The sequence below is a fragment of the Magnolia sinica genome, chromosome 2 (genome assembly GCF_029962835.1).
Source record: "Magnolia sinica isolate HGM2019 chromosome 2, MsV1, whole genome shotgun sequence".
Classification (NCBI taxonomy): domain Eukaryota; kingdom Viridiplantae; phylum Streptophyta; class Magnoliopsida; order Magnoliales; family Magnoliaceae; genus Magnolia; species Magnolia sinica.
Genome location: NC_080574.1, coordinates 28,607,032 through 28,633,176, shown reverse-complemented (window position 1 = coordinate 28,633,176; position 26,145 = coordinate 28,607,032). Strand labels below are relative to the sequence as shown.

General features: G+C 40.8%; 2 protein-coding genes across 3 annotated transcripts in view; both read left to right on the top strand.

Moving 5' to 3' along the window:
* Nucleotides 1-5,570: 5,570 nt before the first annotated feature.
* Nucleotides 5,571-7,118, top strand: LOC131224697 (pentatricopeptide repeat-containing protein At5g66520-like). Its single transcript, XM_058220010.1, has one exon. The coding sequence runs from the start codon at nucleotides 5,571-5,573 to the stop codon at nucleotides 7,116-7,118; it is 1,548 nt and encodes a 515-aa protein (XP_058075993.1).
* Nucleotides 7,119-22,351: 15,233 nt separating this feature from the next.
* Nucleotides 22,352-26,145, top strand: part of LOC131236829 (nibrin homolog) — a 37,082-nt gene continuing 33,288 nt past the window's right edge. The window contains exon 1 of one of the 2 annotated variants that reach the window (XM_058234301.1): nucleotides 22,352-22,532. In XM_058234301.1, coding sequence (XP_058090284.1) covers nucleotides 22,502-22,532 — 31 coding nt within the window. In that variant the 5' untranslated portion in view covers nucleotides 22,352-22,501. The remainder of the gene's footprint in view (nucleotides 22,533-26,145) is intronic. The other variant, XM_058234299.1, reaches the window with a different exon arrangement.

The window sequence follows — 26,145 nt, the reverse complement described above, 5'->3', positions numbered from 1 at the left end:
GACCTTGTCCGATATCTATTATAATAAAGACGATCGAAATACAACTTTCCTTAGCCTTGGTCCCACTTTTACTCATCCAAAACCTCTATAATTATGAAAAGGCAATCTGTGATTAATTCCACCTTCATTATCGAGATCTCAATATTAGTCGGTGCCATCTACACTACCATGATGTATGTGTTTTATCATGTGGTCCATTCATTTTATTAGCTCATTTTAGTGCATGAGCCCAAAAATAAAGCAGGTCTAAATCTCAAGTGGACCACAACACAAGAAATAGTATTGATAGAATGCCCACTATTAAAAACTTCTTAGAGCCCACTCTAATGTTTATTGTCCCTTCAGCATTTTGATTAGGTCACACATAACTGGATGAAGGAAACACACAAATATCAGCTTGCTCCAAAATTTATGTGCCTGGAGAAGTTTTTAATGTTGGGTGTTCAACCACTATTGTTTCATGTGGTGTGGTCCACCTGATATTCAAATTCGCTTCACTTTTGGGCTCATGCCCTAAAATGAGCTGCAAAAATGGATGGACGACATGGATGAAACACATACAACATGGTGAGCCCACGAATCTTTCCCACACCGACTTGAGTACTAGAGGGCCACTAATGAATCTGAATCTCAGACTTAGGCCCCATTTGTTAAATCCGAAGTCTAAAGACTAAATCTAAATTTTGAAGCCTGAATCTGAAATCTAAAGCCTGAATTTGAAATCTGAAGTAAAAAGACTTGTTTAATAATTATGATTGAAGTCTAAAAATTAAGTACTGAATCTTAAACAAATTGTTTGTTAACAAACATCTTAAATGTCTGAAATATGTTAATTTGACACAGTTGTCCCTATCTCTCATTTGGAAATGTTTTACATTATAAATAAATTATTTTTTACGAAATGAAAATAAAATCATTATATTTAATTTAAATAAACTAACATATTTAATAAAAAACTAAAAATCATCGTAAGGCCCTTGATTCCTCTTAGCGGGAAGATTTTATATGATTCCTCTTAGCGGGAAGATTTTATAGGATTGAACACAAGTAGCAACAAAACCTTCAAATAAGCCCATCTTATATTTATATGCTATCCAAACCAAATAAAAAAATCATATTGATCTAAAACTTCTGTGACCCCAAAAAGGGTTTCAATGGTAGACGTTCAATCCCCGGTTGCTTTTCGCAACTTATTTTTCGTCTCAAGCTTTAATATGAGCTTGCCAAATGGATGGATGGTTTGGATATAACACATACCTCATGATGGGATGCATAGAACTTGCTGACGTCAATACAGCAGCTATATAGCTGGTGTGAGGTACACCAACCAATCCGCATCCTACTTGGACGTGGATTAGCCACTTACAGGTTGAATTTGGCTACCGAAGTGACGTCATCAAGTTCTATGGGCCCACTATGATGTATGTGCTTTGCCTCCATCTATTTGGAAATTTAATTTTAGGCCGATCGAAATATGTAATTGACCCAGTGGCGAGATTGATGCCTACCGTTGGAACCTTCCTAAGGCTCACCATTATTTTTATTTGAAATCCAAATCCAACCTGTTCATAAGTTAACACGGACATGAAAGAAGGGAAAAACAAATATCAGCTTGATCAAAAACTTTTGTGGCCTATTTAAGTTTTTAATGGTGGGCATCACTCTCCCCATTGTTTTCTGTGGTGAGGTCTACTGGAGGTTTGGATTTGACTCATTCTTTGGATCTTTATTTAAAATTATATTTCCAAATGGATGGACGGCGTGGATACAAAACATACGTCATGATGGGGCCCATATAACTTGGTGACATAACTTCGATGGCAAGTCTCGCTACTCAACTTGTCAGTATCCAATCCACGTCCACGGAAACAGATTGGCTACTCCCCTGCCACCATCCGATGGCTGATGGTCAGTGCTATGTGGGCCCCACCATGATGTGTGTTTCATCCAGCCGCCCATCTATGTTTATAGATCATTTTATGTTATGAGACCAAAAATGAGGTATATCCTAATCTCAAGTGGACCACATTATGGGAAAACAATCTTGAATGAACGTCGACCATTAAAAACTTTTTGGGGGCCATAAAAATATTGGATCAAGCTAATCTTTGTTTTTTCCATTCATCTAGGTTTATATGACCTAATCAACAGATTGGATGTCAAACAAATAGTACATTGGGCCTTAGGAGAATTTTAATGGTGGATATCCAATCACTATTGTTTTCTTGTGGTATGGTCCACCGGAGATTTATATTCCTCTCATTTTTGGTATCAAGCCCTAAACGATCTTTATAGATGGATGAATGGAATGGGTGAAACACATGCATTATGGCGGGGGCATGGTGAAGTTTCATAGGTTAAAAGTTGACTTTGTATTGCACAAATAATTTAAAGGGAAAAAATTGCTGTAGTAAATTGAAAAGGGATAATTTTGAAAGTAAAAATGTTTGTTTAATGAAAAATTTATTGAGCGCATTCCACATTCACCATTAAGCTAGACTCCTATTACAAAAAGAATTAAGTGAAAAACCTCTTAGCGCATTCCTTCTTCTACATTAATGATGCATTAACAAACACCACTAAACACGGAATATTTTTCCTATTTCACGTTAAGTGCAAAAATTCAGTGTTAACAAATGAGGCCTTACACGCGATGAAAGGGTAATATGGTAATTTTGAATCTCTTCCCACAGCATTGTTGCGTTTCTATATTTTAGACGGTTGCGGCGAGGTGTCGTTTTCGTGGGATCCTCTCACTTTCAGCTGTCGAGAGCTTTCGATGGCGAGATGGACAGCAAGCACTTCTCCCTGTCTTTTAATAAGTCTCGATAGACACTTAACACACCTCTCTGACGACGACAACTTATGTTTACTCCTCGTGATGGTTAAATGGCACTCGCATCACACGTGGAAACGAAGCACATGCATGTGATATCGGGTCCATTCATCACCCAAGCCCAACTTTGGTAGTGTTATGTCTCAAATTTCCGGCCGAGAAGATTATAAAGTGGTTCACACGTGTACATCGAATTTGACCCGTTGATTGTCGTCTCTGAACGGTTCAATTGTGTTAGTCATGTGTACCAGCTAATGTGGGAATTGATTGATTAGTGGATACGATATCACACGTGTGCTTTGAATCCACTAGTGAGGCGAGTTGCCTGATTAGAAAGTGTGCCCAAGTGAGCGTTTCCCTTCGGTTGAATGGTTAGAGAAGACCTTCGAGACCCCACTTTCATCCATCGTGCTCGACGTCCGTTGCATTGTCATGGGACCATGGAGTTGCTTGGATGGATGATGTAGATTGTCCATCTGATGGGATACTTTATAATTATAATGCCAGTTGCACAATCCTGATCATAGGGTCTCATAGACTTGGACGAAGGAAAATCACAAATATCAGCTTGATCCAGTACTTTTGCTCTCGCGACCATTAAGAAGTTTTCAATGGCAAGTGTTTAATCTCTATGTTAACGCCTAGGATTCCCAGGCCGAGCATAGACTCAGGCCACGGAAATTCAGGACGTTACAGGCTGTATGTAAATGTCTCGGGCCGGATTTGGGTTGGATTATTTCAGCCTGTCACGGGCTGGTGCTGAATTTGGGCTTGGGTTGGTTTAGAATTGCAGGCCAAGCTTGGACATAAATCAGACCAACCTTAACCCAGCCCTACCCAAGACATTGTGGCCCTCATCGTGGGCCTCACCTTAATGTATGGATTTTGTATCAACGCCATCCATCCAATTTTTCAAATCATTTTAGGGAGTTACTTAAAAAATGAATCATATCCAATAAAAAACTTCTTAGGGTGCACTTTAACGTTTCCGTTGTGTTTATTTGCCATCCAATCTATTGATAAGGTCGCATAAGCTTGGACGAAGGGAATAAATAAATATTAGTTTAATCCAAAACTTTTGTGGCCCATCAATGGTCAATCACCACTGTTTCCTATGGCACGGTCCACCTAATAATTGGATAAGCTTCAAATTTTGGAATTATACCTTAAAATGAAATGGAAAAATGGATAACAACGTATAGATAGAATACGTGCATCAAGGTGAGCCCCATAGTAAGGGCCACGCGATCTTAGGTGATTCCAGGGTCTCACCCAATCAGCTCTCAAAAGGAAGCGGACCATGTACTCACCCGTTAAGCGTACTTGGTAAACTTTGTGAAGCTCCCCTCACTCATCCAGTAAAGCGTACTCCGTAAACTTTGTGAAGCTCCCCATGACTTGTGCATTTAATCCATGCAATTCATTTATTTTTCCCATTTATTTTAGTGCATGAGCCCAAATTTAAGTATATCTAAGGCTCAAGTGGACCACACCATAAGAAACATTGTGAATTAAATACCTACCATTGAAAACTTCTTGTGGGGCCATAAAAGTTTTGGGTCAAGCTGATATTTTTTATTTCCCTTTATCCACGTCTCCATGACCCTATGAATAGGTTGGATGACATAGAAAGGTTTCAACGGTGGACATCATTATTCCCATTGTTCCCTGTGGGTGTGGTCCACGTGATCTACGAATATGGCTGATTCTTCAGCCCATCGCCTTCCATTGCCTTTCATTAAATTCCAACTCCAATGGATGGAGTAGATTTGACACGTACCTGTGAGTGGGCCCCATAAATGGTAAATGAAGACTTGTTTAGTTAAGGTCTGGTGCCATTATTAAGGGTAGAGATCATCACATGTTAAAGGTTAAGGTTGTCATGAGTTGAGGGCCAAGGTTAATCATATGTTAAAGGTCAAGGTTAACAACCTAGATTTTTAACACATTAACTTCAACTCTTAACACATGACAACCCAAACTCTTAATAATATTAATCTTAACCGTTAACACATTACAACTTAAGATTCTTAATACACGACAACTTTAACCATTAACATATGACAACCCCGACCCTCCACATGTAACAATCTTGAACCAGGCTCTTACCATCACGAGGATGTCGTCTGTGAGGCCTACAGTAAGGTATGTGCCGAATCCACTCTGCCTATTAGAATATGCATTTCTTAAAAGGCAACGGGCCAAAGAATGAGCCACGTTCGCAGATTAGGTGGACCATACCATAAGAAAATAATTGAAAGCAAACTACCACCATTATCTTTTGTTTGGGCCACAAAGAGCCCATATAAGGCTGAAGTTACTCTGTTTTCGCTTAAATGGGGTGCTACCGAAGAAAGAATGAACGAATTTGATTTACCTTGAAATGGCCCCAATCAACATATTATGGCCACCTCATGCATCGAGAGTAGGGTTTGTAAGATGTTTCCGCAAGCAAAAGCAATTAGATGGTCAAAAGTAAGGGTACTTTGGTTAATAAAAAATAATTAAAAAGCTATAAAACTGTCTAGTCGTAAAAAAGAAAAAGAAAAAAATAATAATAATAAAAGAGGAAAAGGAAGGCTATTCTCTTTAAACAGGCGGGCCTATTTTGGTAAAAGTTCCTTTTGCCGCCCTACATATGCACGGCTCTAAAAACCATCCCTTTTTAAAAAAACAGAAACGAAAACCCACCACACGAAGAGAGAACATGCGTTCTCGTTTCCTGGCCGAAAAGATGGGGCTCCTCCACCACCCCAACGTCGCCCAATCCCTGTCAGCCTTCGCAAACATGTCCGAATTCAAGCGCGCCCACGCCCACATCATCACTTCCGGCCTTCACAGAGACTCCTTCACAACAGCCAGACTCCTAGCCTTCTCCGCCATCTCTCAAGCCGGCAATCTTGACTACGCCAAGGTCCTCTTCGAGCACATCGAACACCCCACCCTCTACATGTACAACTCCATGATCGGAGGCCTCTCCCAGAGTCACACGCCCCTCGATTCCGTCAGTTTCTATGTCCGCATGAGCCATGCTGGTATCTCACCTGATAACTTCACATTCCCTCTCCTTATAAGATCGTGCTGGGTCTCTTCGTGCCTTGATCTCGGCCTCCAGTTGCATTGCCATGTTCTGAAGTTCGGTTTGGATTGCGACGTCTTCGTCGTGAACAATTTGATTAGTATGTATTCGGGTTTTGAGGAGTTGGGTTGCGCCCGCCACTTGTTTGATGAATGTTCGGGAGTTGTAGATGTTGTTTCGTGGACCGCATTGGTGGCTGGGTATTCGAATTGTGGGGAGTTGGATTCTGCGCGGTGGCTTTTCAATCGGATGCCTGTTAGGAATGCAGTATCGTGGAATGCAATGATCGTGGGGTATGCTCGGAGTGGCAAGATCGGTGAAGCGAAGAAGCTGTTTGACGAAATGCCTGAACGGAATGTGGCTACGTGGAGTGGGATGATTTCTGGGTGCTCGCAATGTGGGCTTTTTAAAGAGGCCTTGAAGCTTTTCGTGGACATGGTCGGCACAGGAATCATGCCTAACAAGCCCGCATTAGTTAGCGCAGTTTCCTGCTGTGCGCAACTAAGGGCCTTGGACCAAGGCGAATGGCTCCACCATTATATTATGGAAAACAAGATCGAGGTTGATGTGGCGTTGGGGACAGTGCTTATAGACATGTATGGTAAGTGTGGGAGCATTCATAGGGCCCTCCAAGTCTTCGATGAGATGCCCATAAAGAACATATTATCATGGAATTCTATGATATCCGGCATGGCCTTGAACGGCTGTGGTAAGCAAGCACTGGCCCTCTTTGGGCGAATGTGGATGATGGGTCTTGAGCCAAATGGCGTGACCTTCATTGGAGTACTTAGTGCGTGCAGTCACACGGGACTGGTCGTTGAAGGGCATCGGTTTTTCGATTTCATGACTCAAGTTTACGGTATCAAACCTCAGTTAGAGCACTATGGTTGCATGGTCGATCTACTTGGTCGGGCCGGGCTTATTAAGGAGGCATTGAGCTTTGTTGAGGGCATGCCAGTCGAGCCTCACCCTGGTTTATGGGGTGCCCTTGTCGGCGCGTGTCGAATTCATGGTGAAGTCAAGCTTGGCGAAGAATTGGGGAAGCGACTCATTGATTTAGAGCCCCACCATGGTGGGAGATATGTGTTGTTATCTAATATATATGCAGCTGCCAGACGGTGGGATGATGTGGCCATGGTGAGGAAGTTGTTGAAAGATCGGAAGGTGCTCAAGGCAGCAGGGAATAGTGCAATGGAAGTATAGTCATGTCGACTTCCCCAGAGAGAAACTGATGCGCAAATGGCGAAGCGGTCCAGAGCAATTCAAGAGAAGGAAGCAAAGCTGCAGATTAAAACAAGTAGCTTGATTGGAAGGATGCTGTCTACGGGTGTGTTTGGATTCTTGATCGAACCAGATAGCAATTCATTCAATTCATTATAGAGGAAACAAACAGAGTGGGGGTGGAAGTACTAAAATTCACAATGGCAACCAAACCCCACGTGCAATTCAGTGTGTTTCAAGCAGGATTGGAAACATCATAACCAGCTATTGCAATTTCAGTGCTAGTCCCTCATTTCCGGATTCTCCCAGTGGACCGGTTCCTGCCTCCCATGACTCCTTGTGGGTTCATATCATGTCATCATTGTCATCTTTGCCTTTCTTTCATGAACTCCGTTGGCTTCTAAATGACAGGTTTGCTATATTGTCAGAAGTTTTACAATCGACTATCTACCAAACATCAACTCCCTCTTTTTTCCGGGCTCTTGGAACTGGCCATCAAAGAAGCTCATATTGGCAGCACTCACATGACGGCACAAGAGAAAATGGATATGACACAAACATATAAGTAGTACAGCCTCTTGATCTCAACATTGCAGCATAGAGAGCCCTCAATTGAGCTACTGTGGCAGAACATGTAGCTTTGATGAGAAAGATGTACACAAGCCATGGATTTAAGTAGTGGTTCCTAGTGCAACTTGCTTGGGGTACAGCCCAACTCAGTCTGACTTGGCCAAGCATCGGAGTGGTGACTTGTTTTGTTTTGGAACCAAAACCTATACGAATCAGACCATTTTTACAAACCATGGTACAAGGTGCACCAGAGATGCCAAAAATGCAATAGAGTGGGCATCAGAGCCGATGGGAAGTCCTATGACTTGCAGTAGGTGACCCCACAAGCCTAATTTCATCTATGAAGAGTCATTGAAGTTTTTTTTTTGGAATATCCAAGCCCCTTCAGTTGTCACATTGAAATAAGGAAACTCGAATTCTCAGCTTGTTCCACCTCATCCCTTTTCAGCTTGTTGACTTGGGTATCTTAAATGGAGAATCTGCCAACCACAGGTTCAGGCATACGAAACTTTCCTTGTATTACCATTGTATGTAGCTTTGCTATGCTAGCACACGCATGGACTATGGAGTGACCATGCCCATCCACACACAAGCACATGTGCCAGAGGTTTGAGCTTTTTCCATCAGGCGGGCAGCACTGGTTAGATTTTCACATTCATTGAGAGTGATGTTGATTAATTAGGGGTCTAGGAATGGTTAAGATTTCTTGATAAGTATGATTTTAGAGATACGATCCATTCACGACATTTCTCACAGTTTTGGAGGCTTTGGATCAACGTCCAAAAATGCATGTTGAACCAGCTGCTTCCCTTCCTCTCCATGCACATGGCCCACTGGATCATAACTCTTTGATAAATATTGCTAACCTTTTGTAGACACCCCACTCTACAGTGTTTCAGCTAATTAACCCATTTATCATATTAAAAAGGGTCTTGTGTTGTATTAAAAAAAAGTGTACTGAGGAATTTCTTTGAGTACTCACCATAGACCCCATAATAGGCCTAAGCATAGCCTGGCCTACCTATAGCTTAAAAAAATCACATCCAAGTCAGAAAATTTAAGAATTAGAGAACTTAGATAAACTAAAATGGTGTTCAGACCGATCATAACCCAAAGGAGCGCCCCATATCTTTTTGTTTTTGAAAGATTCCTAGGACAGAGAATTTTTTTTTTCTGCGTCCCAAGTCTACAACAGCAAATTTTATGTTTTTTCAAAAGGCCTTGAGCGCGGGAATGTTTTTCGCATCCAAGGCCAATTTCGGGGCCATTTTAGAGTCTCTATTTCTTAAGTTTTTGATGTCCAAACCCTATGATCCGTGGGTCCATCTTAAAGCCCATTGGATCTCCTTTTCTGTGAGCCCAATTTCCACTCGAACCAATCTTCGGGGTACAAACCTAGGATTGAAATTTTGAACTACATGCAAGATCATTTGGCGGTTGCATAACCTGAATTTGACTTAGCTTGTGGACCCACATTTCCATAAAATCTAGTAATTTTTCTTCCAAACCAAAACCATTAATTAGCGTGTTAAATACCCTTTCAAACAAGCCATAGATATCCCAAATCCAACACCTGAGCACTAAGGAAAACCAAGAATGGCATCCACGTCTTTGCACAGGAATTGAAAATCAAAATTTATTTTCCTTTGACCTTATGCTCACTTTTTACCAAAATACTCCAAATAGCCTCAGTTTGACCTTGACTTCCATCTTTTTACAAAACTACGACTCTAACTAACTTACACAGAAAATTTTTGAAACTACCCTTCGTTCAAATCAAGAGATTTTCTCAAGTATCTCAATCCCAACCTTTCCTTTCCTAGCATATAGCAACCTCTTAGAACCTTTCTTAACCCAATTGCCTCTCAATTTTCTTTAATTTACAGTTTTACACACAAACCACCTAATTCACCCTCAAGGTCTTGCTACTTGTCAATCATCCATATCTAGCTTACCCCTTGAAGCACCCTCAACCTTTCAATAATTCATAACATTGCCACCCCTCTTCTTTATAAATAGAGGCGTTTTTGCTACAAGGGAGGTGTCTTTGCCTAAAAGTTCCCAAGGCCCCATAGCGGAGCCCAATCTTAACACTTGTTTGCTGAATACATCTACATTTGACTGATCATTCCTGTGTTTGGTTTGTCAATTGTTAAAAAACAGTAATGATGACACAATTATACACATTATCAGAGAAGTGGGCAAAACGAGTAAGCCCTTAGAGAAGTTTTGTAAATCCCATGGAGTGACATGAGAAATGAGTAAGAGACTAAGAGCTTGGAAATTGCATCTTCCTAAGGTTATGGAGTACAGCTCTATTTTTAGGAGTGGTAAGCTTGAGGCTTCGACAACCTTAAGGAGTAGAGGAATTCACTTGTTCTTCACCTCACTTCTCTTAGTAAAGAAAAAATACCATTTTTTTTTTTTTAATTTCAATTGATTGTAACGTGAACACTCTACCTTAGGCATTTACAGAGACAAGGAATTTAAACATGAATACAAATCTCCATAAAATCTGCTGCTGCCGATATCCTTCAACATTTCTCCACTGATTGAGGCCTACAAATCTCCATAAAATCTGCTGCCGATATCCTTCAACGTCTCTCCACTGATTGAGGCCGAGAGTATTTCCAACCTTATCATAATCCTTTCCTGGATGTTGAGCTGTTGTTGAGCTGTGACGTGCTAATCTCCAACCTTATCACAATTCTAGTTGGAGATTAGTTGTGACGTGCTAATATCCTCCCACAAATTGTGCCGGGGTTGGAGTCTAAGTTTGGTTTGGAAATAATGAAAGGCTGCCTTTGACATTGGCTTAGTGAAGAGGTCTGCAACTTGATTAGCAGTGGAGATATGTCGAGTGATAAGTAGTCCAAGCGCAACGCGTTCGCGCACAAAATGATAATCCAACTCGATGTGTTTACTTTGTGCATGAAACACAGGATTAACTGTCATATGAAGAGCACTAAGGTTGTCGCAGTAGAGTATGAGAGGAAATGCCATTAGAATGCGGAGATCTTTGAGAATGAAGGTCATCCATGTGAGTTCTGCTGCTGTGTTAGCCATGATTCGGTACTCTGCTTCTGTACTTGACCGAGAAATTGTATGTTGCTTCTTTGCACACCAAGAGATGAGATTTCCTCCAAGGTAGGTATAGTAGCTAGTAGTGGAACATCTCGTAGTAGGACACCCTACCTAATCTGCATCTGAGAAAGCAAACAAATTAAGTGTAATGTTTGAAGAAAAATGTAGTCCTATGTCAATAGTTCCTTTGACATATTGTAGGATACGTCAAACTATTTTCAAATGTGCCAAGGTGGGAGCATGCATGAATTGAGATACACAGTTAACTCTAAATGAAAGATTAGGGCGTGTTATGTGAGGTACTATAATGCTCCAACAAGTCCTCGATAGTAACTAGGGTCTTCCATAAGAGTTTTATTTAATGAGGTTTTTGTCTTAGCTTGGTAACAAGTAATGGAGCGGATCCTGTTAGCAGTATATCATCTACATAAAGAAGCAAAATTAGTGTTTCATAATCAGACTGAAAAATAAATAAGGAAGAATCTACTAGATTGCAAAAGAACCCGTATTTAAGGAGAAAGGTATTGAATCGATCAAACCAAGCACGAGGTACTTGTTTTAAACCATAGAGAGCTCTTTGTAGTTTGCAAACATATGTCGGGTGTTGAGAATCTGTCAATCATGGGGGTTGTTGTGTATATATATATATATATATATATATATATATATATATATCTCTTCAGAGATTAGACCATGCAGGAATGCGTTTTTTACGTTTAGCTGACGAATAGGCCACCGCTGAACAAGAGCTACAGTAATGATCATGCGAATGGTTCCCAGTTTGATAATTGGAGAAAATGTTTCAGTGTAGTTTACACCACCAATTCAATGATAGCCTTTTACAACAAGACCGTTGGGTTTGAGTTTTGATTTGAATACCCATTTAGATCCAATAACGTGCATGTTAGATGTGCGAGGAATAAGTTTCCAGGTCTGGTTTTTATGTAATGCTGCAAGTTCCTCATGCATGACAGCTTTTCACCCAGGATGTGCCAAGGCAGATCTAATATTGTGTGGCTCACGAGGTATATTGATAGATGTGGTTGTAATCAAAACGTACTTTGGATTGGGTTTTACCGCACCCAGTTTAGACCGAGTGACCATAGAATGAGATGTTGGTGCTGAAGAAACAGGAGTAAGGTGAGATAACTCTAATGGTTCAGACATGAGTTGTGGAAGCGGCGCTGGTTGAGACAGTTCCAAATTCTCAGACTCGTGCAGTGGAGGTGTTTCAGGTAGTGCCGAGCTATGATTGTGGGTAAGCATATCGGAAGTCTCTGAAAGGGAGGATGGAAAATCTGGTAGGTCAGTGGAACTGGGATGGTGGGATGGTGGGGTTGGATGATGGATGTTTGTTGCCGGTAAGGGACTCAAACAAGGTGGTGTTAAAGATGTCAAAGAAGGTCCTACAGGGAAGCGCACGTCAGTGTGTGGTAACCGAGAATCAAAGATGCTAATGACCTGTGACTTAGTAGATGTGATGTGGGAAGTGTTAGCAGTTTTATAAGGAAAAACTAACTCATCAAAAACAGTATGCTGAGAGATATTTATTTATTTTTTTGCTTGAAGGATGAAAGCACTTATATCCTTTGTGTTTATCACTGTAGCCTACAAAACTACAGAGAAGTGTTTTTGGATCAAATTTGTGATATCATGTGTCCCGAGTGTAAGGAAAAAATTTAGAGCCAAAGGTACAAAGTGAAGAGTAAATAAGATGAGCTCCATAGTGCGCAAAATATGGGGTTTCAAAATTAAGGGCAGATGTAGGCAATCGATTCATAAGGTAGATAGTTGTAGTGAAAGCTTCTACCCATAGAAATAAAGGAGCACCGCAATGAAATAACATAGTCATACCTGGTTCTCTTATAGTCCTGTGTCGTCTTTCAACCATACCAGTCTGGTCAGGTGTATACGGGGAAGATATCTGATGAATAATGCGTGTGGAAAGAAAGTGAGTTGAAAGTTTGGAGTTGATGAACTCACCGCCTCCATCTGAATGAAAAATTTTAATTTGTTTGTTGAATTGCCTGACAACTTATTTTTCAAAGGCCAAGTATGTATTAAAAAAATCACATTTATGACGTAAAGGAATCATCCGTGTAATTTAGAGAAGTTATCAACTAAACAAGCATAATATCTAAATTTTGCAATAGATAAAATAGATGCGAGTCCTCATAAATCACAATGAATTTTTTCAAAAATACTAGAACTTGAATATTTAGAACAAGAGAAAGGTAAACGACAAAGCTTCCCTAATTGACAACTATCACAAAGATGTTGAGATTTTTTTGCCCCTGAGAGATCAATTAGCCCCTTATTTTTTAATAACTGTGAAGCCGAAGACTGAGGATGGACTAAGCGTTGGTGCCAAACTTCTGCAGTGCCGGATTTGAAGCGATGAGAAAAATATAATTCTGGCGAAGAGGGTAGAACATAAAGATCACCCCTGCGTCTCCCTGTTATCACTGGTTGTCTTGTTTTCCAATCCTTAACACAAAAATCAGCGTTAGAAAATTCACAATTGATAGGAAATTGATTAGTTAACTGGCTTAGAAAGAGTAAATTATTTTTTAAATTTGGAACTAGCAAGACATCATGTAGAGGTAAAGCAGATTGATTTTTTTATTTTATACACGAGTCACCAGTTGTGAGAATTGGCAAGGAAGATCCATCGCCAATTAGAACTGTGTCAGTACCAGAATATTTACGAATATTGGTTAATATACCTGGCTTACCTGTCATATGATTGGAAGGTCCAGTCTCTATTGTCCATTCTATATCTGCAATGGTGTTGTCCAAGGTAAGTGTTGCAAGTGCTTGTGGGATTTCATCATGATGAGTAGGTTTTTTGGGTACCCACCAGCAGATATTTGCAACATGACCTATTATCCTACAGTATTGACACTGTTGGTCACGGTATTTGTCCCTCTCTGCAGGAGTCGTGCAACGCTCACCTGGTGGTGGAGGACGGCGCTGTGAATTGGCAAAAGGAGGGTTGTTTGTGTAGCTCCGATTGGAGTCCTTATGTTGTTGTTGTTGTGCCTGGAATCCACCCCCACTAGATGTGAACTTCTATGGGGTTCCACGATAGCTTGAGGAAGTTTGCTGAAATCGTTGCTACTGCTGACCATAGAATGCCATTTGATGACTAAGAGATGAGGCTGGTACATCTGTATGACTAAAAAACCAAATGCGCTTTTGATCAAAATTTTGGAGTTGAGAAACCAACTCAGAATATGATGGTCGTGGGGGCTTCAATATGGTTGTTGTGAAAGTTTCATATTGAGGACCAAGACTGGTGAGAAGACAAAAGACTTTTTCTTGGTCCGGAACAGGTTTTCCAATAGCTGCTAGATTGTCACATAGGCCTTTGAAGGTACGAATGTGGTCTGTAATGGTTTTGTCATCTTCTTTTCGAAGATAAGTTACCTGTTGCCGTAGTGTAAATTCACGTTCTTACAAGTTTTAGGCATATGCATTATTGAGTGCTTCCCATACGGCATGAGTTGTGTCGAGGCCAACGACGAGTCCGAGAGTTTCCTTTGAAAGTGTTCCGATGATTCACGCATGAAGGAGATAATCTGACTTTCGCCAGGCTATGAAAGCATCTGTTAACTGTGGAATAAAATTTTCTGCATTTGTGAACTATTTGAATTTGGTGTGGTGTATTTAATGGGAGCAAGATCTTCATTTGTGAGATGACTGACCAATTCTTGACTCTGTGTAAGGGCCAAGGCTTGTTCACGCCATAAGGGATAATTATTTGGGGTGAGTTCGAGTGTAATGAAGTTGCCAATGTTGAGAGAAAGAGTAGCCATGGCGGAAGAAGAGAGCGGAAGATAAGAGAAAGAAGCTTTGACGTGGTAATGATGCCAAGTGTTCACAATGGCTCTGATACCATGAAGAAAAAATACCTTTTTTATTTTTATTTTTATTTATTTCAATTGATTGCAACGTGAACACTCTACCTTAGGTGTTTACAGCGACAAAGAATTTAAACATGAATACAAATCTCCATAAAATCTGCTGCTGCCGATATCTTTCAACATCTCTCCACTGATTGAGGCCTACAAATCTCCATAAAATCTGCTGCTGATATCCTTCAACGTCTCTCCACTGATTGAGGCCGAGAGTATTTCCAACCTAATCACAATCCTTTCCTGGATGCTGAGTTGTGACATGCTAATCTCCAACCTTATCACAATTCTGGTTGGAGATTAGCTGTGACGTGCTAATACTTAGAAGATCATATAAGACAAGATCCTCTTCCAACAAGAAGTGCAATTTCAATTACAAATTCAAGTCACAAGTACAAGATTTTGAAGATTAAATCCTCATCCAAGCTACAAGAAGGCGAGTGAGCAATCAACTTGCCACATCCCCAAGCCTCCTCCTTTAATTTTCTCTCTCTATTCAAATTTATTTTTTATTTTTCCCTTTCTTTCTTTCTTTCTTTTCTTTGATCCTTCAGGAACAAGTAAATGGTTTGTAGAAATTTGAGTGATTGGAATTTCCTTTTCCTCGAGTAAAGACTGTACTTTGCCAGTGCAGTAGGGTGCTTTACTGCTTCCCACTCCATGACCGTGGACCTTATCCGGGAGAGCAGTTCGGAGACCTAGCCAGAGTTAACTTCTTGAAATCTAAGAGACTATTCTCTTGGATTTTGAAAAACCAACAAAGATTAGCCATTCTTGAACCATACATACAAATGGGATCAACCTCATAGGCTCTACCACACCCAGTTGACCTTTGTTGTTATGTCAACACCTTCAAATGAAATATTAGACGGGAAAGATCTGATTGGATGATGAACTACTGATTCTAAGCCATTTTTTTGGTGATAAATCACTGCTTGGAAGTGCTTTTCTTGACGAACGGATGGTTATATACAAATTTAGGCCAGTTCGAGAGGCACCCTCCAAACCTGTATTTGAGGCCTAAATGCAGTTTTCATCCAAATGGCATTTGATGTTGTGTGTTTGGATGCGCTTTGCAAAGCGTCTTTTGAGGAAGTGTGTCGGAACCTTGATTGGGAGCTTGTAAATGGAGGTAAATGAACTGGGAGTAAATGATTTGCTCAATTCTATTTGGATTGGAGTAAAGTAAATACATTTGAAATCCAAATATCCAGTTTGGATGGGAGTAAATGAGAGGAATTGGAATTTTTCAATATATTCACAGGAACATGTGATATCCTGAACGAGCTTTAATATCTCAAATTAGTTTACATATGTGATATTTAATAAAATGATCATAATAACCCTATTGAAGTATATACTAAGCCAAAAATAAGAAAATTTTGAGCCTCGGGTGGGCCATAACTTTGAAGGTCACAAACAGGCAATTTGCCAATGTTTTTTAACTGTTCATTTAGATGGCCAAACTTTGCACGGTTTGGATCATTCTATTGGTGTGATCTTAGTAATGTAGTTGATAATTAAATTGTTTTGGAGCATCGTCATCGTGCCACGTGTATGGCGGACATGTATGTAGTGGTACCTTTGTTTACTCATGTGACTTACCAAGGAGCTCAAAAAGGCATTTCACCCCCATTTACTTCCAAATCCACTCTCATTGGGAGGATTTCACAATCTCATTTACTCCCATTTCATTTCATTTTCATACATTTACTCTCAACCAAACATACTTAAAATGTCATTTACCTCAATTTACTTCCAATTCCCCTCATTTACCTCCATTTACTCCCATCCAAACGGTCCCTAAGGAGGACTTGTTTGGGAAGTAACTAGTAGAACTTTGGTGCATGGGACCCACCCACGTGAAGTGGATCTAAAACTCAAGTCAGCCACGTGATAGGACGTAGCGGGGCTTTAGCCATTGAAAACATTCATGGGGCCACAAAAGTTCCGATTTATCCCAGTGAAAATGACCTTGTTAACGGTTTGGATGGCATGTAAACATCAGAGTACCACCTCAGACAGAAATCACCCAGAACCAAATCCTTTAGAAATTAGGTTAATATTAGTAAGTGCTAAACTAGAGTGCTTATGAAATTAGCACTAATCACTTTAAATATGATCTGCAAGACCCAAAATGTGTAGAATCATTAATGTTACATTACCCTGAAATCTAGAATCTATCCTTAAATCCGGTTGCTCTCGGGAGCACACCGAAACTTCGTATCGGACCTGGACTGCACGTCGAAAGTCCGATTACCCCGAAACTATACGGATATGACCGCATTACTAGACTTGACAACTCCCTCGGAATCAAGTCTTAACTGTGTCTAGAAATGCACAACTTGAGCCCGGAGCAAAGAGTGTGAGAAACGTGAAAATATTTAAGAAAAAAATCTGAATTTAAGTAATCTGAGTCGTGTCGCTTGCGGGCCAAAATAAGGATTCAAATCGTCAGAATCTGACCCAAATACACCCTCGGATCAGGAGAAATGTCCCACACATGTCGATATACTTGTGGCCCTGATCGAGTGACCGTGACCGCTGAACTGAAATTGGTCCGCCACGGCTGATCTGTAAATCTGATCGGTACGAAAACTCAGCCTGACCTAAATCCATGGTCAGGGAGCTTAAGTCCGACCGCACATGGAAAAGGGGCCACCAGAAGTGCTCCGTTGGACCGGAACAGTCCATATTTGGATATAACCTAAGTATACCTTGGCCCTGAGGCCATTTCCATCAAACTTGGGCCTATATAAGGACCCTAAACCCTCTCTCTCTCTCTCCCCATACGAATTTGAGAAAACCCTAAGAGAGAGAGAAGATAAAAGAGAAAGGAAAAGAGTAGAAGTGAGAGAGTGAGTTAGAAGTTCTTCCTGGGATTCGATCCCATTACTCCACGTTCTTAGCCACCCCCTCTATATCACAAATCCGGCGTTCTTGACAATGTACTTGGGTAAGAAAACTTAACCCTAATCTGTTTTAGGGTTTCAGATAGTATAAGTTATGAAATAGCTAACCTAATTTATGATATAGGTTGCCAATCTGCCATAGACAAAGACTTGACTTTAAAACTGAGTTTGTTACGAGTCTACCGGCGAAAGGTGTGGACTATAAATGTTTAGGTTATGGTTTTCAAGGCTTTTGATGTCGGTTAATTGTTTATTACTGATGTGGGTGTTATTTCACATGCCAAATGCGATGTTTGTATCGCGTTTCTGATATATATGAACTATATGGAGTTTAGTATATTCCATGTATATGTAGAAAATATCGTATGCGTATAAAATTTGAACGTGTGTTTGCCATGATAAATTGTCGTGTGTTTATGGTAGTTGTATGTGTAATAACTCTTTGATGAAAGGATTTGCCCTAATACGTGCTATCACCAACATACGTCATATATGTTGGAATGTGTAGTCTAAGTGTTTGTAGAAATGTCTGAATGAACAAGTGTGTAATAAGTTATACTTTATATGGGCGTTAAGAAGAGATTCTTAACTATCTTAACGATGTGTATGATTTCCTCCATGTAACTTACATTCCTTGTCTATTTTACTTAAACACTGCTTATGTATGAATTTATGTTTAAGTTGAAATCCATCAAATGCTCACATGCTTGTATGATTGGAATTGTCGATCCATTATTGTTCTGATTAGCTTGTATGATTATCTATTATAATTGAATGTGTCTGGGACTATGAAATAGTCCAGCCAATCGTTAACAGGCACTGAATAGGTGGCTGAGGTTGTCTCGCCACATAGGACGTGTTCGATGAACACGAGTCGTACCTTGGTTGTCGGCAGTGGTTAGGCCACACGGAGTGCTTACGCACTTCACGTTAGTCAATACAACGTGCGCTCGTACTAGTTGAGCTCGTCAAGTAACCCGATTGACCCGATGTATGTTCACCATGTATGGACGCTACTGCTTGAATCTAAGGTACCAAACTCACCAGTGAAAACCCTTTTAACCTTGGTACCTCGATCTGCTAAGACTCATGAGCCGAACATGGTGATATGGGACACTGTGGTCGTGCTGTCGGCCTACGCTGGGGTGACGAGCCTCCTCGTAGTAACCAGTGAGCAACCTAGACTCGTGAGTCGAATATGGTAGTATGGGACACTGTATTCGAGCTGTTGGCCTACACTGATAAGGTGACGAGCCCTTTGTAGTGACATCGAGCATACCCTAAGACTGCGTAGAGGCGACGAGCCCTTACATAACATAAGAGTACACTAGGCCTGCACTGATAAGGTGACGAGTCCTTTGTAGCGACCTAGAACCATAACATCGTATGAGATTTACTAGGATTGATGACCCTAGAATGGATCACTGTTTGGAAAATGATATAAGGGAGGTACCTTAGCTTTCCAATCCTGCTGTATGAAAAGGACTAATAAGAACTTGATAATTACGTTCATGCACCACATTGCATGTGCCGTTTGGCGATGTGTAGAGAACACAAGGAAGTGACTGACATGCGCGACTGTTAGATGAAGATCGCTGAGGGAGTGCAGGTGAGGGCATACATCATTTATTCATACCATCTTGCATTAATCAGAGTATCTAGGGATATTCGATTGTAATGCTTTATCATTACTGCTTGACTGAATTGATAACATGTTAACCTTTGCTTTATTGTTCCACTGAGTTGATCACTCACTCCCACGTTACGGGATGATGTTTTAAACATCAACCAGACCCTGTTGTAGGTTCAGATGATGGCGCAGCCTGTGAGGCAGAGCCGGACTTTGAGGATGATGAGGAGACATTCTCCTACATGCAGTATTCAGGCGGGTTTACATAGACCGCTCTGATCGGTGAGGCTTCAGGGTTATACTTGTAGTGGACTGTTACATTTTTGATATTTTACATTTTGAAACAATACATGTAATTATTGACCTGGCAATGTACACATACTTTGGGGACTTATACTGATTTGTAAACTTATATATATTCGTTTCAGTCTTCCACTCGTGTATTACAACTGTCCCTGGATTATGTTTTACAGTTTTGGCTTAATCTTAATCATGTTTATGCACTAATACAGACAACATTTAATCATCATTAAATATGTTGCATAAGTAATGCGTTGGAACTTGGGAGTTGGACTTTTACTCGACCCCCGATTTTCAGGGCGTGAAAATGACCTTGTTAACGGTTTGGATGGCATGTAAACATCAAGGTGGATGTCGGGAAGGTTTCAACGGTAGGTATTTCATTCCCCACTTTTTCGCAAGTGTGGCCCACTTAAGTTTTAGATCCATCTCATTTTTGGGCTTATGTCCTGGCATGAGTTGGCAAAATGGATGGAAGGAGTAAATTTCTTACAAACATTGGCCCCAACTAGCTTCCAACTCCACATACTTTCTCAAGTCAGATGTGGGAATGATCGGATTGCAAGTAACTCAGTATGTTATAGTATAGTGACATAGGTTTCTTATCCACAAACTCCATCCATTTTATCAGCTCATTTTAACGTATGAGCCTAAAATTAAAGCATACCCAAAGCTCAAGTAGACCACAACATGAGAAAAACAATGAGGATAATCACATCTGTTGTTGAAACCTTCCTAGGGCTCACAATGATGTTTATTTGTAATCCAACTTGTTCATAAGGGCACATAGACATGGATGAAAGGAAAACACATATCAGCTTGACTCCAAAACTCTTGTGGTCCCTTAAGAAATGTTCGATGGTAGGCATTCAATTCCCAGGAATTTTGTGTTTGTGGTCCGCTTAAACTTTGGATATGCTTCAATTTCGGGCTCATACAAATGGATGTCATGGATAAGACACATGCATCACGGTTGGCCCACATAGCTTACTCCGTAATGGAGGCATACTGGCTAGTGACCTTGCCACTAGGTAATGGCTAGTGGCTAGTGCCTTATGGCCCACCATGATGTATGTGTTTCATACACGCTGTCCATCCATTTTGCCATATCGTTTTATGGAATGAGCTTAAAAATGAGTTATCCAAATCTCGAGTATACCACATTGTAGGAAACAACAATGTTGTACATGAGGTGAACCAAGTCGAGCTTGGCCCAGCTCGGCTCGGCTCGGCCAGTAGCTAACCCTAGCTTTAACTCAGCTTGGTTCAGTCCTCGAGCCTAACTGGTCAGCTCGGTTCGGTTTAGTCAACAGCTTGGGCCAGTTCAATCTAAGTTCGAGCCTATGTGACATATTCTCAAATAAGTAAAGGGCATTTTCAAATTTTCACATAATGTAAAACTGTAACAACATCTCACAAGTATTTCATCAAACATTGGGCGGGCAACATCAAAATCATGATTTGAATGTAGTTTTATAATGCGATTTTGATTTTGATTTTTGATTTTTTTTTTTTTAATAGTGGTTTGTTTCGTATCCATTCATTCTTCACCACTAGCCGATTCCACAGAGAATGTATGCATCCAAAATAGCACCTCATTGAGTCATTTCATCAAGCACTTGGCGAGCAACATCAATATCAACATAACCGAGTCACTGGGCTAATTTGATCTGAGTTGATTCGAGTTGAGATTCGATTCGAGTTGAGTCAAGCTAGGGCAAGCTTGAACCTGGCTCAAAATTTTTTTGAGCTCAAAAAATTAGCTTGACTCAGCTCGAACACAGTTTCAAACAGAGTTGAATGGAGCTTTTTCGAGTCAAGCCAAGCAAGTTAGCCGAGCTAACTCAGTTTGTGTACAGTTCTAAGAAACAATGTTGATTGACCGCCCTTAAAAACTTCCCCGGGACCACGGGTTTTGGATGAAGCTGATATTTGGTTTTTCCCTCCACGCAGGTCTGCATGACCCAATCAACAGGTTGGATGTCAAATAAACATTGTAGTGCGCTTGGGAAGTTTTTAACGGCGAACATCTAATCACTACTGTTTTCCTGTGGTGCAGTCCGCCTGAGATTTAGATCCCTATTTTTCGGGACCTTAAAATGATCCACAAAAATTGGATGGATGGCATGGATAAAAACACATACATCATGGTGGGGCCAAAGAGTGGCGTACTGAGTTATTCACTAGGCAATCCGCGTCCGCCCGTTCGGAACATTCCAGTGGGACCGACCGGATACCGCACCGCGGGCATTTCCGCGATAAACGGTAGTTTTGCCTGGCCTGGAAATCTCTACATTACCCAGTGCGTAAAACACTCAAGTCTATGGGGCTTACCATGTTGTGTATGTAAAATCCACTCCGTCCACAAAATTCTATGATCAATTTTAGTACCAAAAACAAAAAAATTAGAGAGATTCATGACTCATATTGGCCACGTCACATGGAGAAATGGGACGGAATCCCAACCATAAGTTTGTGTGTGGAGCTAACGTGGTGTGTATCTTTCATCATACCCGTTAATCAGGTGTAAAACCTCAAGATGAAGAGAAAATGCCAAAATCAGCCTATTACAAAAGTCAGGCGTCCCACTTCGTGTAAACTTAGCAGTTTTCATAGCAATTTTACATTGTTATCATTGGTGTGGCCCATAATAATTTCTAATCGGGCTTATCTTTTGGTGTGCACTAAAAATAGTTTTTCTCACCCGATGGACGGACTGGATTTTACATATACAACATGGTGGGCCCATAAAGCATAGGTGTTTTGCGCGCTGCCGTAAAACAGGTGTTGTAGACTATTAAGCTCGATGGTCGTCGATTCGACCGCGATTTGAAAAGCTCCTACGGTTCGGGGGCACTCGGAGATTGCTCGTCTAGGGCTGGGTTTCTGTCCTAAAGTTTCTGCGACTTCCCATGTCTGTTTAATCACCACACGATAAAGATCCGAAGGAAGATGGTGTGGGGCTTGTTTCCAGCCGGCGCCGGTATTCTTCCCTCCTCCTACTCTCTCTCTCTCTCTCTCTCTCTCTCTCTCTCTCTCTGCATCTCCTTTTCTACTTTATGCTGTATTTCAAGTTCTATTATGTTAATCTATTTCTTTCTTTAGATATCTGGACCAGAAAAATGGTGGAATTTGGCTGAAAATTAAAAACAGGTCGAGCAGTTCGCCATTTTCTGACGATTTTCTCCCATTATAATCCAGTTTGCAGTTGCCTCTGCCAATCTCTCTCTCTCTCTCTCTCTCACACACACACACACACACACACACACACACACGCACACTCACTCTCTCAGTCACTTGCATTCGATCTGTTTTGAATTAATTTAGCATGAAATGTATTCATTTCGAAGATGCTTCATCAGTGGTATAATTGTAAAAAAAGATGGCAATAGAAGGTTTTTCTGCACGGCGCGTATACAGGATTGAAGAAGATGTCTGGTTTGAATGAGATGGCAGAACTATCAGGTGTAGGAGTTGTTGGTGGCATTTGCTTGTGGACGGAAGCCCCATGAAATGCCTTGCCCTGGCTTTTGTGCACACCGATCTAGACTGTTCGTGTGGTGGGGCTCGCCATGAATCAGTTACATAAATAAAAAATCTCCTCCATTGGATGATCACTGCCATCTGTTTTGGTGGACTTTCTCCCGTTGCATATGGACCATTGTCTCTATTTTATTTTCTAATCGCCCATTTACAGGTTTTTGCAATGCCTGCGAGTCGAGTGAGATCATTTTAGTGTGGGTCAGGAGTAGGGCAGCCTTTTGGATGTTGGGGATGAGAGATTGTAATTGGAATCCTTTTGCCATTTATTTGGGTTGGGATTTTGTTTTTCTCAAGATGATCTCTCATCATCTTTAGTTGTATCTTTCTTTTTCTTCTTGAATAAATTCATCATTATCGTTAAAATAAAATCCATTTGCCAGCCCTCAGCTGATGATCATGATTATCCAAGGAGGTGTTTTTGTAACAAACAAGGAGCCACCTAACATTTGGAAGCTGAACTCTAGGCCCTTAAGGCTTACCCGTTCTTGCAATCCTTGGAATCCCCTTGGTTGTAAATATCAAAGCTGAACCTGGTCCATTCCCTATAAGGGAGAGCACTGAAATCTTTAATCTTTCTGCTCAATCCTCTTTAGGCATTTTGGAACCATTGCCCCTGTAATTAGGGCTGAAAGTCGGGTGGGTTCAACCCAACCGACCCGTGACCGACCCGACAGTGGGTTGGGCTCGGGCAGGATTTATTGGGTTTGGTATCGGGCTTGGGTTATATAAACAACAACCTGGTAAAACTTGGGTTGGGCTTGGGTGGAGGTCTCGGGTTGCCTGACCCAACCTGAACCCGATCGATATATAATTGAGTGTGTATCGTCTGTGTTGAAGGCATGAGAAATTCCAGTGCCGTCGGGTCTCATTAGTCTACATTATTTCTGATGACCCAAGCTAACAAGATACGCCGAATGTCTCTCTCCCAAATAGATTGCGTGCTACACAACATGACTATTAAAGGAGTGGTTGTCCTATATTTTAGCTTATTTATTTAGAAAAAAATGAAGTTCTTTATGATAAATAATTACATATATAATTAATAAAATCAAAGGTACAAAAAATAAGACGTATATAGGAATATAATAGACTAATGTAATAACAAAAATATTAGCATGTATCCGCCCGACCGAGACTGCTTGGGTTGAGAATTCCCAACCCGAGGTTGGGTTGGGTTGGGTTGGGTTAGGGTTGAGGTATAGGAACCATGGGTTGGGCTAGGTTTGAGCACCAACCCGACCCAACCCGCCCGACTTTCAGCCCTACCTGTATTTGTCACGGAACAGAAAAACCATTCAGTTTTTCTTTGTTGTAGCCCTTCAGCATGAGGGCATTTTTGTCATTTCAACTCCTTTGTGGGAGTAGCCTACACCCACTTGTTCTCTTTTTTGCATTGGAGCCCACGCAGAAGATGCAATGTTAGGGAGCCTATGCGACAAAGGCTCTGCGAGGCCCACTGTTGGAGTTGTGCTCTTGAAAGCCAATATGAATCTTATCCATTGATGACATGGATGGTATTTAATTATTGATATTGGTGATCTTAACCATAGATCATTATGACCATGGGTCCTATATGTGCATGTGATTATGCCATAGTTAATGTGTGGGAGTGTCACAAACATATATAAACATGGGTTAAATGATAGGGATTCCTCTAGTTGTCCTTCGGCACTTGAGAGTGGACACAACAATCACTAACCAAGAGAGAGTTGTGAGCCATGGATCTTGGCACCCCGTTATACCATGGCTATTTAGCAGGTTATAGGACAAACCTGTGGCTATTTCTTTGTATATGGTCATCTTGTGCAATGGGACTAATGACGAGTCATGACGAAAAGTCTCCACCATTGGGCATCACAATGAATCAGTGTGCCTTTGCAGCCACCCCATAGAGTGTGAATGTGTCATGGATATAGGCCTTGGTTTGGGCATGTTCACTTGCATTGGTGGATTGAGGTCAACTCATTAGACTAGGAGACCCATTATGCCTGGACGATGATTGGCTTGGAGATGTACCAGATTCGATTAATTCTTAAACCTGAGGACGTGTGAGAAATCAAGGTCTTGATTACATGTGCTTTGGCTTTCTTTAAGAGGTCACACACCATGTACCTGACAAAAGTGAGTGTAGCTGAGCGCATCCATGAAGATCCATTGAAACCCACTTTGGCCAATGAGGGATTCATTGGTTTCCTAGGAACTTACTTATAACTTAGATATGGGAGATTAGATGTTCATCAAGTGTTTTTTCCACTAGACTCAACACTAAAAAGATTTTACAAATGTTTTCAACTGTTAAAATGGTTTTGATTGCACTTGATGGTGATATGATGGCTTAGATCTTGTGTTGTCCACTACTTGATTTGTATAGGTGTTGGGTTAATGGTGGATGACCATGATAGTGGAGGGATTGGATCAATTTAGGTACATGGGTTAAGGCAGGATCATAGATTTCCAATTTAGTGGCTCATATAGAAGACTGTAGGATGGTAAAGTACCATAACTGGAGTCACTCTAAAACCATAATTTCTCCTTATATATAAATTATATTCTAGAGGGTGAGGAGCTCTAGGGATTATAGAAAAAGAAAACCTTAGACCTTTCCCCTTGGGTGTCACCTACAGAGAGAGAGAGAGAGAGAGAGAGAGAGAGAGAGAGAGAGAGAGAGTCAGTTTTATCTCTCTTTCGTCCATTACTCACCATCCGTGGGGTTCACTTGTGTAGACAGCTCCAACGTTTTCCTTCACCCTACTTCAAGGGCTGATGTGTGGCTCTGATTATTTCCTTCATCTGAGGTAAATCAAGGAGAGTCCTTCTGGGTGAAGGAATGACATCAACAAATCAATGATTCATCAGCTACACCAATCAGGTAAATCTTAGCCATAAGTTATGAGTTTTTCTCTTCTAGAAATCCAACAATATCATAACAGGGATTCATAGGGTTATAAAATTAAAATTAGGTTTTTGAAAAACTTATTTTTTGCCTTGTTTCAAAAATTCCAACACCTAACATGGTGAATTTGCAATATCCACACCATACATCTATTGTGCTG

Excerpts from the sequence above, each read along its gene's own strand:
- LOC131224697 (XM_058220010.1), top strand. The coding sequence starts at position 5,571 with ATGGGGCTCCTCCACCACCCCAACGTCGCCCAATCCCTGTCAGCCTTC.